The sequence below is a fragment of the Drechmeria coniospora genome, chromosome 02, assembly GCF_001625195.1.
Source record: "Drechmeria coniospora strain ARSEF 6962 chromosome 02, whole genome shotgun sequence".
NCBI classification, from domain to species: domain Eukaryota; kingdom Fungi; phylum Ascomycota; class Sordariomycetes; order Hypocreales; family Ophiocordycipitaceae; genus Drechmeria; species Drechmeria coniospora.
This window is the reverse complement of record NC_054390.1, coordinates 17529-31310: the sequence shown is the minus strand read 5'-3', so window position 1 is coordinate 31310 and position 13782 is coordinate 17529. Positions and strand designations below refer to the sequence as shown.

The following is a 13782-nucleotide window of genomic DNA, read 5'->3' as shown; positions in this document are numbered from 1 at the left end:
AATTACAACTACTGGCCCGATAGCAGGAACATCGACAATCCTACCGCCTCCTGGGTGCACAGAAAACTGTTTCCTAACAGTAATTGTTACAAATACCGTAGGAGGAACTACTATAACTACAACTGGTCCAACGGCAGGTACCTCTACGATTCATCCACTTCCAGGATGCACGACGAATTGTTTTACAACATTAATTGTTACTGTTACGGTTGGAGGAACTACAATTACTACTACCGGTCCAACAGCAGGCACATCCACAATCCCGCCGCCTCCTGGTTGCACTACTAATTGCTTTACTACAATTATTGTTACTGCTGTTGTTGGAGCTACGACGACGACGACATTAGGACCGACTCCCGGTACATCCACAATCATCCCGCCTATAGGTTGTACAGCAAACTGTATTACAATCATAGTAGTAACAGCAACTGTAGGAGGAACCACAATAGTAACTACTGGCCCGATAGCAGGTACATCGACAATCCCACCGCCTCCTGGTTGCACGACCAACTGTTTTACAACTATCGTCATTACCGCTACTGTAGGGGTAACAACATTAACAACATTCGGACCGACACCTGGTACATCCACAATTCCACCGTCCCCTAGTTGTACAACCAACTGCTTTACAACTGTAGTAGTAACAGCAACTGTAGGAGCAACTACAATAACAACAACTGGCTCAACAGCAGGCACATCTACAATTCCGCCGTCCCCTGGTTGCGTAACTGACTGCGTTACAACAATTATCATTACCGCCACTATAGGTGCTACAACAACAACAACGTTAGGACCGACAGCCGGTACATCCACGATCCCCCCGCTTCTTGGCTGCACAACCAATTGTATTACAACCATAGTAGTAACAGCTACTGCAGGAGGAACTACAATAACAACTACTGGCCCAACAGCAGGCACATCCACAATTCCGCCGTCCCCTGGTTGCACGACTAACTGTTTTATAACTGTAGTAGTAACAGCAACTGCAGGAGGAACTACGATAACAACAACTGGCCCCACAGCAGGCACATCGACAATCCCGCCGCCTCCTGGCTGCACGACTAACTGTTTTACAACTATTATTGTTACTGCTACTGTAGGGGCAATAACAACAACGACATTAGGGCCGACGCCTGGTACATCTACGATCCTACCGCCTCTCGGTTGTACAACTAACTGCATTACAACTATAGTAGTAACCGCTACTGCAGGAGGAACTACAATAACAACTACTGGTCCGACAGCAGGCACATCGACAATCCAGCCGTCTGCTGGATGCACAACAAACTGTTTTACAACTATTATTATTACCGCTGTTGTAGGTGCAACAACAACTACAACATTAGGGCCGATACCTGGTACATCTACAATCTTACCGCCTCTTGGTTGTACAGCCAACTGTATTACAACTATAGTGGTGACAGCCACTGCAGGAGGAACTACAATAACAACAACAGGCCCGATAGCAGGTACATCGACAATACTACCGCCTCTTGGCTGCACGACCAACTGTTTTACAACTATTATTGTAACCGCTATTGTAGGGGCAACAACTACAACGACATTAGGGCCGACACCTGGTACATCCACGATCCTACCTCCTCTTGGTTGTACAACCAACTGCATTGCTACTATAATTGTAACAGCTACTGCAGGAGGAACTACGATAACAACAACTGGCCCAACAGCAGGTACATCAATAATTCCACCGCCACCTGGTTGTTCAACTAACTGCTTTACAACAATAGTAGTAACAGCCACTGCGGGAGGAACTACAATAACAACTACTGGTCCGACAGCAGGCACATCGACAATCCTGCCGCCTCCTGGTTGCACGACCAACTGTTTTACAACCATAATTGTTACTGTTTCAAACGGAGCAACAACGACGACTACTATTGGTCCAATTGCTGGTACGTCGACGATTCCGCCGTCGCCTGGATGCACATCCAACTGCATTACATCCATTATCGTGACATTGACTCCAAGCTTGAGCGCAACAACGTTTACTACAGTGGGGCCAACTCCTGGTACATCGACAATCCTGCCACCCCCTGGTTGCACGACGAACTGCATAACAAGTATTATAGTTACAATACCACCAGCCGGGAGTATCACAACGACAACGACGTTAGGTCCAACCGCCGGCACATCAACAATTCTACCGCCCCTTGAATGTACAACGAACTGTATTACAAGTATTATAGTTACGATAACGGGTGGTGCAGTAACGACAACAACAGTAGGCCCGACAGAAGGTACATCGACTATTCTACCACCCCCCGGCTGTACAGCTAGCTGCGTTACAACGGTAATTGTAACCAGAACAGTAACTGCTGGAGCTACAACAACAACAACGGCAGGTCCAACGGCTGGTACGTCGACAGTCCTACCACCTCCTGGATGCACTACCAACTGCATAACGGTCATTATTGTTACTACACTTCCTGCCTTAAGTGCTACGACAAGAACAACAGTAGGTCCTACCGCTGGTACCTCGACAATCCCGCCACCACTTGGATGTACAATCAACTGCGTTACAAGTATTATAGTTACAATAACGGGTAGTGCAGTAATGACAACAACAGTAGGCCCGACAGAAGGTACATCGACTATCCTACCACCGCCTGGCTGTACAGCCAGCTGCATTACAACAGTTATTGTTACTGCAACTGCAACTGCCGGAGCTACAACGACAACAACGGTAGGTCCAACGGCTGGTACGTCGACAGTCCTACCACCTCCTGGATGCACTACCAACTGTATTACGGTCATTATTGTTACTACACTTCCTGCCTTAAGTGCTACAACGAGAACAACAGTAGGTCCTACCGCTGGTACCTCGACAATCCCGCCGCCACTTGGATGTACGACCAACTGCGTTACAAGTATTATAGTTACGATAACGGGTGGTGCAGTAACGACAACAACAGTAGGCCCAACAGAAGGTATATCGACTATCCTACCACCGCCCGGCTGTACAGCCAGCTGCGTTACAACAGTTATTGTTACTGCAACTGCAACTGCCGGTGCTACAACAACAACAACGATAGGTCCAACGGCTGGTACGTCGACAGTCCTACCACCTCCTGGATGCACTACCAACTGTATTACGGTCATTATTGTTACTACACTTCCTGCCTTAAGTGCTACAACGAGAACAACAGTAGGTCCTACCGCTGGTACCTCGACAATCCCGCCGCCACTTGGATGTACGACCAACTGCATTACAAGTATTATAGTTACGGTAACGGGTGGTGCAGTAACGACAACAACAGTAGGTCCAACGGCTGGTACATCGACAGTCCTACCACCTCCTGGATGCACTACCAACTGTATTACGGTCATTATTGTTACTAAACTTCCTGCCTTAAGTGCTACAACGACAACAACAATAGGCCCGACAGAAGGTACATCGACTATCCTACCACCGCCCGGCTGTACAGCCAGCTGCGTTACAACAGTTATTGTTACTGCAACTGCACCTGCCGGAGCTACAACAACAACAACAGTAGGTCCAACGGCTGGTACATCGACAGTCCTACCACCTCCTGGATGCACTACCAACTGTATTACGGTCATTATTGTTACTACACTTCCTGCCTTAAGTGCTACAACGAGAACAACAGTAGGTCCTACCGCTGGTACCTCGACAATCCCGCCGCCACTTGGATGTACGACCAACTGCATTACAAGTATTATAGTTACGATAACGGGTGGTGCAGTAACGACAACAACAGTAGGTCCAACGGCTGGTACATCGACAGTCCTACCACCTCCTGGATGCACTACCAACTGTATTACGGTCATTATTGTTACCACACTTCCTGCCTTAAGTGCTACAACAAGAACAACAATAGGTCCTACCGCTGGTACCTCGACAATCCCGCCGCCACTTGGATGTACGACCAACTGCGTTACAAGTATTATAGTTACAATAACGGGTAGTGCAGTAACGACAACAACAATAGGCCCGACAGAAGGCACATCGACTATCCTACCACCGCCCGGGTGTACAGCCAGCTGCATTACAACAGTTATTGTTACTGCAACTGCAACTGCCGGAGCTACAACAACAACAACAATAGGTCCAACGGCTGGTACGTCGACAGTCCTACCACCTCCTGGATGCACTACCAATTGTATGACGGTCATTATTGTTACTACACTTCCTGCCTTAAGTGCTACAACAAGAACAACAGTAGGTCCTACCGCTGGTACCTCGACAATCCCGCCGCCACTTGGATGTACGACCAACTGCGTTACAAGTATTATAGTTACAATAACGGGTGGTGCAGTAACGACAACAACAGTAGGCCCGACAGAAGGTACATCGACTATCCTACCACCGTCCGGCTGTACAGCCAGCTGCGTTACAACAGTTATTGTTACTGCAACTGCAACTGCTGGAGCTATAACGACAACAACAATAGGTCCAACGGCTGGTACATCAACAATACCGCCGCCCCCTGGGTGCACGACCAACTGTATAACTTCCATTATTGTTACTACACCTCCTCCCTTAAGTGCTACTACGAGAACAACAGTAGGTCCTACCGCTGGTACCTCGACAATCCCGCCGCCACTTGGATGTACGACCAACTGCGTTACAAGTATTATAGTTACGATAACGGGTGGTGCAGTAACGACAACAACATTAGGCCCGACAGAAGGTACATCGACTATCCTACCACCGCCCGGCTGTACAGCCAGCTGCGTTACAACAGTTATTGTTACTGTAACTGCAACAGCTGGAGCTACAACAACAACAACGGTAGGTCCAACGGCTGGTACGTCGACAGTCCTACCACCTCCTGGATGCACTACCAACTGCATGACGGTCATTATTGTTACTACACTTCCTTCCTTAAGTGCTACGACAAGAACAACAGTAGGTCCTACCGCTGGTACCTCGACAATCCCGCCACCACTTGGATGTACGACCAACTGCGTTACAAGTATTATAGTTACGATAACGGGTGGTGCAGTAACGACAACAACATTAGGCCCGACAGAAGGTACATCGACTATCCTACCACCGCCCGGCTGTACAGCCAGCTGCGTTACAACAGTTATTGTTACTGCAACTGCACCTGCCGGAGCTACAACAACAACAACAGTAGGTCCAACGGCTGGTACGTCGACAGTCCTACCACCTCCTGGATGCACTACCAACTGTATTACGGTTATTATTGTTACCACACTTCCTGCCTTAAGTGCTACGACAAGAACAACAGTAGGTCCTACCGCTGGTACCTCGACAATCCCGCCACCACTTGGATGTACAATCAACTGCGTTACAAGTATTATAGTTACAATAACGGGTGGTGCAGTAACGACAACGACAGTAGGCCCGACAGAAGGTACATCGACTATCCTACCACCGTCCGGCTGTACAGCCAGCTGCATTACAACAGTTATTGTTACTGCAACTGCAACTGCTGGAGCTACAACGACAACAACGATAGGTCCAACGGCTGGTACATCAACGATACCGCCGCCCCCTGGGTGCACGACCAACTGTATAACTTCCATTATTGTTACTACACCTCCTGCATTGAGTGCCACGACGAGAACAACAGTAGGTCCTACCGCGGGTACATCGACAATCCCGCCGCCACTTGGATGTACGACCAACTGCGTTACAAGTATTATAGTTACGATAACGGGTGGTGCAGTAACGACAACAACAGTAGGACCGACAGAAGGCACATCGACTATCCTACCACCTCCCGGCTGTACAGCCAGCTGCGTTACAACAGTTATTGTTACTGCAACTGCAACTGCCGGAGCTACAACAACAACAACGGTAGGTCCAACGGCTGGTACGTCGACAGTCCTACCACCTCCTGGATGCACTACCAATTGTATGACGGTCATTATTGTTACCACACTTCCTGCCTTAAGTGCTACAACAAGAACAACAGTAGGTCCTACCGCTGGTACCTCGACAATCCCGCCGCCACTTGGATGTACGACCAACTGCGTTACAAGTATTATAGTTACAATAACGGGTGGTGCAGTAACGACAACGACAGTAGGCCCAACAGAAGGTACATCGACTATCTTACCACCTCCCGGCTGTACAGCCAGCTGCGTTACAACAGTTATTGTTACTGCAACTGCAACTGCCGGAGCTACAACAACAACAATGGTAGGTCCAACGGCTGGTACGTCGACAGTCCTACCACCTCCTGGATGCACTACCAACTGTATAACGGTCATTATTGTTACTACACTTCCTCCCTTAAGTGCTACAACGAGAACAACAGTAGGTCCTACCGCTGGTACCTCGACAATCCCGCCGCCACTTGGATGTACGACCAACTGCATTACAAGTATTATAGTTACGATAACGGGTGGTGCAGTAACGACAACAACAGTAGGCCCAACAGAAGGTACATCGACTATCCTACCACCATCCGGCTGTACAGCCAGCTGCGTTACAACAGTTATTGTTACTGCAACTGCAACTGCCGGAGCTACAACAACAACAACGGTAGGTCCAACGGCTGGTACATCGACAGTCCTACCACCTCCTGGATGCACTACCAACTGCATAACGGTCATTATTGTTACCACACTTCCTGCCTTAAGTGCTACAACAAGAACAACAATAGGTCCTACCGCTGGTACCTCGACAATCCCGCCGCCACTTGGATGTACGACCAACTGCGTTACAAGTATTATAGTTACAATTACAGGTGGTGCAGTAACGACAACAACAGTAGGCCCGACAGAAGGCACATCGACTATCCTACCACCGCCCGGGTGTACAGCCAGCTGCGTTACAACAGTTATTGTTACTGCAACTGCAACTGCCGGAGCTACAACAACAACAACGATAGGTCCAACGGCTGGTACGTCGACAGTCCTACCACCTCCTGGATGCACTACAAATTGTATAACGGTCATTATTGTTACCACACTTCCTGCCTTAAGTGCTACAACAAGAACAACAATAGGTCCTACCGCTGGTACCTCGACAATCCCGCCGCCACTTGGATGTACGACCAACTGCGTTACAAGTATTATAGTTACAATAACGGGTAGTGCAGTAACGACAACAACAGTAGGCCCGACAGAAGGTACATCGACTATCTTACCACCTCCCGGCTGTACAGCCAGCTGCGTTACAACAGTTATTGTTACTGCAACTGCAACTGCCGGAGCTACAACAACAACAACGGTAGGTCCAACGGCTGGTACGTCGACAGTCCTACCACCTCCTGGATGCACTACAAACTGTATGACGGTCATTATTGTTACTACACTTCCTCCCGTAAGTGCTACCACGAGAACAACAGTAGGTCCTACCGCTGGTACCTCGACAATCCCGCCGCCACTTGGATGTACGACCAACTGCGTTACAAGTATTATAGTTACGATAACGGGTGGTGCAGTAACGACAACGACAGTAGGCCCAACAGAAGGTACATCGACTATCCTACCACCGCCCGGCTGTACAGCCAGCTGCGTTACAACAGTTATTGTTACTGCAACTGCACCTGCCGGAGCGACAACAACAACAACGATAGGTCCAACGGCTGGTACGTCGACAGTCCTACCACCTCCTGGATGCACTACCAACTGTATTACGGTCATTATTGTTACTACACTTCCTGCCTTAAGTGCTACGACAAGAACAACAGTAGGTCCTACCGCTGGTACCTCGACAATCCCACCGCCACTTGGATGTACGACCAACTGCATTACAAGTATTATAGTTACAATAACGGGTGGTGCAGTAACGACAACAACAGTAGGCCCAATAGAAGGTACATCGACTATCCTACCACCGTCCGGCTGTACAGCCAGCTGCGTTACAACAGTTATTGTTACTGCAACTGCAACTGCCGGAGCTACAACAACAACAACGGTAGGTCCAACGGCTGGTACATCAACAGTCCTACCACCTCCTGGATGCACTACCAACTGCATAACGGTCATTATTGTTACCACACTTCCTGCCTTAAGTGCTACAACAAGAACAACAATAGGTCCTACCGCTGGTACCTCGACAATCCCGCCGCCACTTGGATGTACGACCAACTGCGTTACAAGTATTATAGTTACAATAACGGGTAGTGCAGTAACGACAACAACATTAGGCCCGACAGAAGGCACATCGACTATCCTACCACCGCCCGGGTGTACAGCCAGCTGCGTTACAACAGTTATTGTTACTGCAACTGCAACTGCCGGAGCTACAACAACAACAACGATAGGTCCAACGGCTGGCACGTCGACAGTCCTACCACCTCCTGGATGCACTACCAATTGTATAACGGTCATTATTGTTACCACACTTCCTGCCTTAAGTGCTACAACAAGAACAACAGTAGGTCCTACCGCTGGTACCTCGACAATACCGCCGCCACTTGGATGTACGACCAACTGCGTTACAAGTATTATAGTTACAATAACGGGTGGTGCAGTAACGACAACGACAGTAGGCCCGACAGAAGGTACATCGACTATCCTACCACCGTCCGGCTGTACAGCCAGCTGCGTTACAACAGTTATTGTTACTGCAACTGCAACTGCTGGAGCTACAACGACAACAACGATAGGTCCAACGGCTGGTACATCAACGATACCGCCGCCCCCTGGGTGCACGACCAACTGTATAACTTCCATTATTGTTACTACACCTCCTGCCTTGAGTGCCACGACGAGAACAACAGTAGGTCCTACCGCAGGTACATCGACAATCCCGCCGCTACTTGGATGTACGACCAACTGCGTTACAAGTATTATAGTTACGATAACGGGTGGTGCAGTAACGACAACGACAATAGGCCCGACAGAAGGCATATCGACTATCCTACCACCTCCTGGCTGTACAGCCAGTTGCGTTACAACAGTTATTGTTACTGTAACTGCAACTGCCGGAGCTACAACGACAACAACGATAGGTCCAACGGCTGGTACATCAACGATACCGCCGCCCTCTGGGTGCACGACCAACTGTATAACTTCCATTATTGTTACAATAACTGTTGGAACTTCCATAGATTCATCGACAACCCCTGCTAGTTATGTCTCAATAACAATTCCTTGGACCGGTATTGGGACGAGAACTAGTACCGTTCCCCCTATCGGTACCCTTCCAGGAACCGTTATTATTGAAACCCCAGAAACCTATAATACAGTGACAACGCCCTGGACTGGGGTTGGAACTAGAACAACGACGGTCCCTCCGACTGGTACTATTCCCGGTACCGTGATTATTCAAACACCTATAATATACGTAACAAGGACAACGCCTTGGACTGGTATTGGGACGAGAACTAGTACAGTTCCCCCTACTGGTACCCTTCCAGGAACTGTTATTATTGAAACCCCAGAAACCTATAATACAGTAACAACGCCCTGGACTGGTGTTGGAACTAGAACAACGACGGTCCCTCCTACTGGCACCATTCCTGGTACCGTTATTATTCAGACTCCTACCAGCTCCCTCCCGGTATTTAGCTTTGTAACCATAACGACTCAATGGACTGGTATCGGGATAGTAACGAGTACGATCTCTCCAACTGGCACCATTCCCGGAACTGTTATTGTTCAAACACCTATGATATATGTAACAATGACCACACCTTGGACTGGTATTGGGACGAGAACTACTACAGTTCCCCCTACCGGTACCCTTCCAGGAACCGTTATTATTGAAACCCCAGAAACCTATAATACGGTGACAACGCCCTGGACTGGTGTTGGAACTAGAACAACGACGGTTCCTCCTACTGGCACCATTCCCGGTACCGTTATTGTTCAAACACCTATGATATACGTAACAAGGACAACGCCTTGGACTGGTATTGGGACGAGAACTACTACAGTTCCCCCTACTGGTACCCTTCCAGGAACTGTTATTATTGAAACCCCAGAAACCTATAATACAGTGACAACGCCCTGGACAGGTGTTGGAACTAGAACAACGACAGTCCTTCCGACTGGTACCGTTCCTGGTACCGTGATTATTCAAACACCTATGATATACGTAACAAGGACAACGCCTTGGACTGGTATTGGGACGAGAACTAGTACAGTTCCCCCTACTGGAACCCTTCCAGGAACTGTTATTATTGAAACCCCAGAAACCTATAATACAGTGACAACGCCCTGGACTGGGGTTGGAACTAGAACAACGACAATCCTTCCGACTGGTACCATTCCCGGTACCGTTATTATTCAAACACCTATGATATACGTAACAAGGACAACGCCTTGGACTGGTATTGGGACGAGAACTACTACAGTTCCCCCTACTGGTACTCTTCCTGGAACTGTTATTATTGAAACCCCAGAAACCTATAATACAGTGACAACGCCCTGGACTGGGGTTGGAACTAGAACAACGACGGTCCTTCCGACTGGTACCATTCCCGGTACCGTAATTATTCAAACACCTATAATATACGTAACAAGGACAACGCCTTGGACTGGTATTGGGACGAGAACTAGTACAGTTCCCCCTACTGGTACCCTTCCAGGAACCGTTATTATTGAAACCCCAGAAACCTATAATACAGTAACAACGCCCTGGACTGGTGTTGGAACTAGAACAACGACGGTTCCCCCTACCGGTACTATTCCAGGGACTATTATTATTCAAACACCTCTAACATATATAACAATAACTACGCCTTGGACCGGTATCGGGACCTCAACTACTACTGTTCCTCCTAGTGGTACTCGTCCTGGAACCGTTATTGTTGAGACTCCACTAACTTACGTTACAATGACGACGTTTTGGACTGGTACTAGGATTACTACTACTACAGTACCTCCAAGTGGAACAAATTCTGGGACAGTTATTATTAAGACACCGTGCTCTATGGATGATATAAACGTATCCCTTGCAGCGAGTTCTACACAAGGCGCTGAGACTACTTGGACCGTTCCGCCTTGTGCTTCTACTATGAGCTTTAGTCTTGTTGGAGGTCGTGGTACTGGTGCTAGTACTAACATTGACCAAACGTGGTCCATCGGCGGGCTTATTGTTGGCTCAATTAATGTTGTACCTGGCGAAGTAGTTGTTGCAGTAGCTGGTGGCTCTGGATCTGGCGCTAGCCCAGGAACAAGCGCGTATGGGAATGGAGGAGCAGGCGGGCTTGCAACCCGTTCATGGATGCCTGATGGTGCTGCAGGGGGTGGAGCATCTGCTCTATATCTGAACAGTACCTTGTTAGCAGTCGGTGGGGGAGGCGGGGGCCAGAATTACGCCAGGTCATATTCCGGAACTTATGCGTTTAACCCGAATTGGGCTATATATCCGACTTACATAAACCAAGGTCCCGGTATCACCTTTGGCTACGATATGAACTTTACAAGAAACGATAAATCACAATACATAGTTAATGGAGTTGGCTTTGGGCCCGCTTGCTGTTCGGCTGGGGTAGCAGGGGGTGCGATTGGGTATAGTTTCGTTTTATCTGGAGCAGGTATTCCCTTTGTCTCTCCAGCGCCAAATGATTATGGATTTTTTAGTCAAGGGGGCCTTCCAGGGCTTAATGGAGTCCCAGGTGCCGGGGGTATTACTCAAATACAATCATGGGCAGCACCCTATACAAGTATTGTAAATGGTAACCCTGGTAATGGGAATAATGGTGGGAATGGGGTACAATCACCGCCGGTTGTAGTGCTTAGTAGCGGCACTTTTTATGCTGGAACGTCATGCGGTGGTGGCGGAGGCTATGGCGGCGGCGGCGGCGGTGGTGCTGTTAGCTATACATATAGTACTAGTTATCCTGCTTGGGGTCACACTGGATTAGTACAGGGATCATTGGGTGCTGGTGGAGGAAATTTTGCGTCCAACATTCTTTTGACTTCTTCTATAAGCTTGGGGTTGCTTGTACAGCAGGGGACGGTTAACGTTACATTTTCCTAAGTTAAGGGAATAGACGAGTGTCTGTACAGAGCTAAATACTGGCCTGCGGTACAACTACTAAAGTAAAATAAAGATATTCTCTGAAAAAAAAGTTCCCGTTTTAGAACGAGTATATTAGGCATTGTGCTAGCTAGAGCTTGGTCATTTGCTGTTAGTTTCGCACATTATTTCCTGTTGGTTCGGTTCTGGGGGAAACTGGTAACAAGAGATCTCTTTCAATGGATTCTGTTGGTTCGGTTCTGGGGGAAACTGGTAACAAGAGATCTCTTTCAATGGATTCAATTTGGTACGAAAGGAGGGAAAAGAGGCTGCCTCTGAGCGGCCACTTTTATCCTTCCTGTGATCGTGCCCCACACGATCACGTGATCCTAGTCTACTATTGGCCACTATATACATACAACACACAGATTCAAATTGGTACGAAAGGAGGGAAAAGAGGCTGCCCCTGAGCGGCCACTTTTATCCTCTCTGTAATCGTGCCCCACACGATCACGTGATTCTAGTCTACTATTGGCCACTATATACATACAACACACAGTTACTGTTGCTGTTGCAGGTGCTGATAGTTGCTGGTACAAATGCAGGTACCATTACTGTTGCTATAACAGCTATCCTCTCTGTAATCGTGCCCTACACGATTACGTGATCCTAGTCTACGGAGTACTATTGGCCACTATATACATACAACACATAACTGTAAACTTCTGGCAATCGCTAATGGTACAACTTGGAACAAAGCACAAGCTCAGTACTGCGTACTACTCTCAAACGGATGGACAGACCGAACAACTCAACCAGACGCTCGAGCAGTACCTGCGCTTATACATAAATTACAGACAACATAACTGGGTAAAATGGCTGCCTATAGATCAATTAGTATACAACAGTTCCATTACTGAAACCACCTAAGTTTCACTAGACTACGCTAATTATGGATCCCATCCACAAGCGCTGAAACCACCCAAGTTTTACCAGACTACGCTAATTATGGATCCCATCTACAAGCGTACCGAGTTAGTCGGCAAGGCCTACAAGCAGAGCGAGCCATACTGCAGGCGAACCAGTTACGAAAAATGCACACAGAAATGAAAATAGAACTTAAATTCGTTAGAAAGCGAATAGCCACTTATTATAACAAGAAAAGATTGAAGGGACCAATCTTTCGGGAGGGAGACATAGTCTACTTACTTCGACGAAATATTAAGACAACGCGACCAAGCGACAAACTAGATTACAAAAAACTTGGACTATTTAAAGTCAAACGTATCATTTCAAAAGCCAACTACAAGCTTTTGCTACCTAAAGCCATAAGAATTTATTCCATTTTTCATATCTTACTATTGGAGCCAGCGCCAAGGAATGCTAAGCCGCAGTACGGAATTGAAACCGAACAGGAATAAGCATTCGAAGTCGAACAGATCCTAGACACAAGAAGACGAGGTTAACATTAAGAGTATCTTATAAAGTGGAAAGGATACGGACTAGAGGAAAACACCTGGGAGCCTTTTACAAACTTATCTAATTGCCGCGCGCTATTACGACAGTACCACTAGGACTAAGCATTTTGTAACCTTTAGACTTTAGCTACAGGTTACAACAAAAACAATATAAAAAAAACTCCAACTGAATGTCGTCTCTACGACAGCTCCACCAATAGTTGAGGTCGGGCGGCACGTTATGCGATGTGAGGCAAAGTGCATTTAGCGTAGTTCGACAACAAGAGCATACTAACTTAATACTGCCTTACCCAAATCAAGTCATGTTTCAAGCTGAGTTATCCATTTGCAGGAGGACAGTTCAACTTTTATTGCATTGCTTGGTAACCTAATTATCCGACGCGACCATGTATTTATTTAATGGCCAGGCGCGCAACCGATCTCATCAAC

At 47.6% G+C, this 13782-nt stretch overlaps 1 protein-coding gene across 1 annotated transcript; it reads left to right on the top strand.

The window, feature by feature from the left end:
- Positions 1–2575: 2575 nt before the first annotated feature.
- On the top strand, positions 2576–11896 carry DCS_03311 (uncharacterized protein; the record flags this gene model as incomplete). Its single annotated transcript, XM_040800632.1, has 27 exons — positions 2576–2867; positions 2919–3212; positions 3399–3511; positions 3610–3674; positions 3726–3902; positions 3954–4142; positions 4203–4247; positions 4299–4328; positions 4434–4592; positions 4644–4673; positions 4752–4937; positions 4989–5018; positions 5121–5282; positions 5334–5627; positions 5679–5867; positions 5928–5972; positions 6024–6053; positions 6159–6317; positions 6369–6662; positions 6714–6902; positions 6966–7007; positions 7059–7697; positions 7749–8042; positions 8094–8282; positions 8343–8387; positions 8439–8732; positions 9262–11896. The coding sequence occupies 27 exons, from the start codon at positions 2576–2578 to the stop codon at positions 11894–11896; spliced, it is 7110 nt and encodes a 2369-aa protein (XP_040655665.1).
- Positions 11897–13782: the final 1886 nt, after the last annotated feature.